Below are 1,373 nucleotides of genomic sequence, written 5' to 3'. Positions count from 1 at the left end.
GTAAAATGATGTGAAGCAAAGTTACGCATGGCCCCCTTGGTATCAGAGGCACATAGGCACATAAGTGCCTATTGTGGTGCACTGGAAATAAACTTGTGCAAAAGACATGTAAACTGCAAGCAAACTACAAGGTTAACTGCAACACAAGCAAACCTAAATTTAAAACAAGCAAAAGGCAGTCTTGAGGGAAAGCAAATCTAATGAGAAATCTAGAATGTTCTAGATACTTTTGTTGGCCGGGACCATCTGCTTCAGTAGTCGTAGTCACCACAGGACCTAGCGCGCTTCCTGGTCTGCTCCTTGTCGAGTTTTTCCCGGCGAAGCCCTTCCTGGATGATCCTGAGGCGGCTCCATATCTCGTACGCAGCGTAAGCGTCCTTTGCCGCGTACTCGATGTGCCTCATGGACAGGGGCATGCACGCCCAGCGGCTGCGTTCTGCCTTTGTGCGCTCTACGTCGTGGACAAGGATTCCTGAGACGTCCCCAAGGGAGTCCAGAGCCTTGGTAGCTGTAGGCACCCTCCATTCCTTCTGGATGTCGACGAAGTGGGTGATCTCCAGTCCGACGCGGCTGGGCATCTCTATGTCGCCATCGATGGAGAAGCCAACAAACGTGTACCTGGGGTCCGCGAGGAAGTTGTCGAACTTGGTGCAGTTCTTGTCGGCCGCGCTCAGTTGGAAGAGCAGCACCGGATGATCCTTGCCGACGGAGAGCTGGACGAGGGCGGGTTTCTGATCTTCGCCATGGTCGTGGGTGTACTTGACATCAACTCCGACGATCTTGTGGCGCTCGAACTGGAGGTGTCGCTCGAACTGCTCCATGGTGGTCGCCGCCTTGGGCAAGTCGTTGGTGTGGATCACGTGCAACTTTGTGTTGCCGTGGGCCTGCACCTCCATGAATTCCCTAGTGAATCCCATGGCCTGGAGCAGTTGATCCTCCTGCAATCTGATTTTTCGTGGGGAACAATGAGTGGTTGCGCAATGGCGATTTCTGTTCTGTGTGTGTGAGAAGGCCGCGGCGGGAGTCTAAATTTAAGGGCGGGGAAGTGGCAAAGGAGTGCACGATCTCACTGTCGACGCGGTTGTGCACATCGTGGGTTCTGGATCGTGGTTTTTCTTTATAAAAATAAAAATAGAATCAATAGTTATATTTTTAACAACCGTCGTATCTCCAGCAAGTCGTGGAAATGATCGTTGTCTTTCGTAGTTTGCTGTCAAATGTTAACTTTTACAATCTCGTGAGGCATGCAGTTATATTTTTAACAACCATCGTATCTCGTGAGGCATGCAGGGGCAGTATGTAGAGGCACAAGTCTCTGACCAAGAGAAGCATGCTTCAAGTGGCAGCTTTAACTCTCAGACACACGAGCGTGG

General features: G+C 51.1%; 1 protein-coding gene across 1 annotated transcript; it reads right to left on the bottom strand.

Moving 5' to 3' along the window:
* Positions 1-251: 251 nt before the first annotated feature.
* LOC109752818 (uncharacterized) lies at positions 252-917 on the bottom strand. The gene has a single exon (XM_020311748.1). The coding sequence runs from the start codon at positions 915-917 to the stop codon at positions 252-254; it is 666 nt and encodes a 221-aa protein (XP_020167337.1).
* Between the last annotated feature and the right edge of the window lie 456 nt (positions 918-1,373).

Source organism: Aegilops tauschii, chromosome 3, assembly GCF_002575655.3.
Source record: "Aegilops tauschii subsp. strangulata cultivar AL8/78 chromosome 3, Aet v6.0, whole genome shotgun sequence".
Lineage (NCBI taxonomy): Eukaryota > Viridiplantae > Streptophyta > Magnoliopsida > Poales > Poaceae > Aegilops > Aegilops tauschii.
Note: the sequence above shows the minus strand (reverse complement) of the source record. Positions and strands in the feature narration are given on the sequence as shown.

Bases quoted from the DNA above. Each gene is read 5' to 3' on its own strand.
- LOC109752818 (XM_020311748.1), bottom strand. From the start codon at position 917: ATGGGATTCACTAGGGAATTCATGGAGGTGCAGGCCCACGGCAACACA.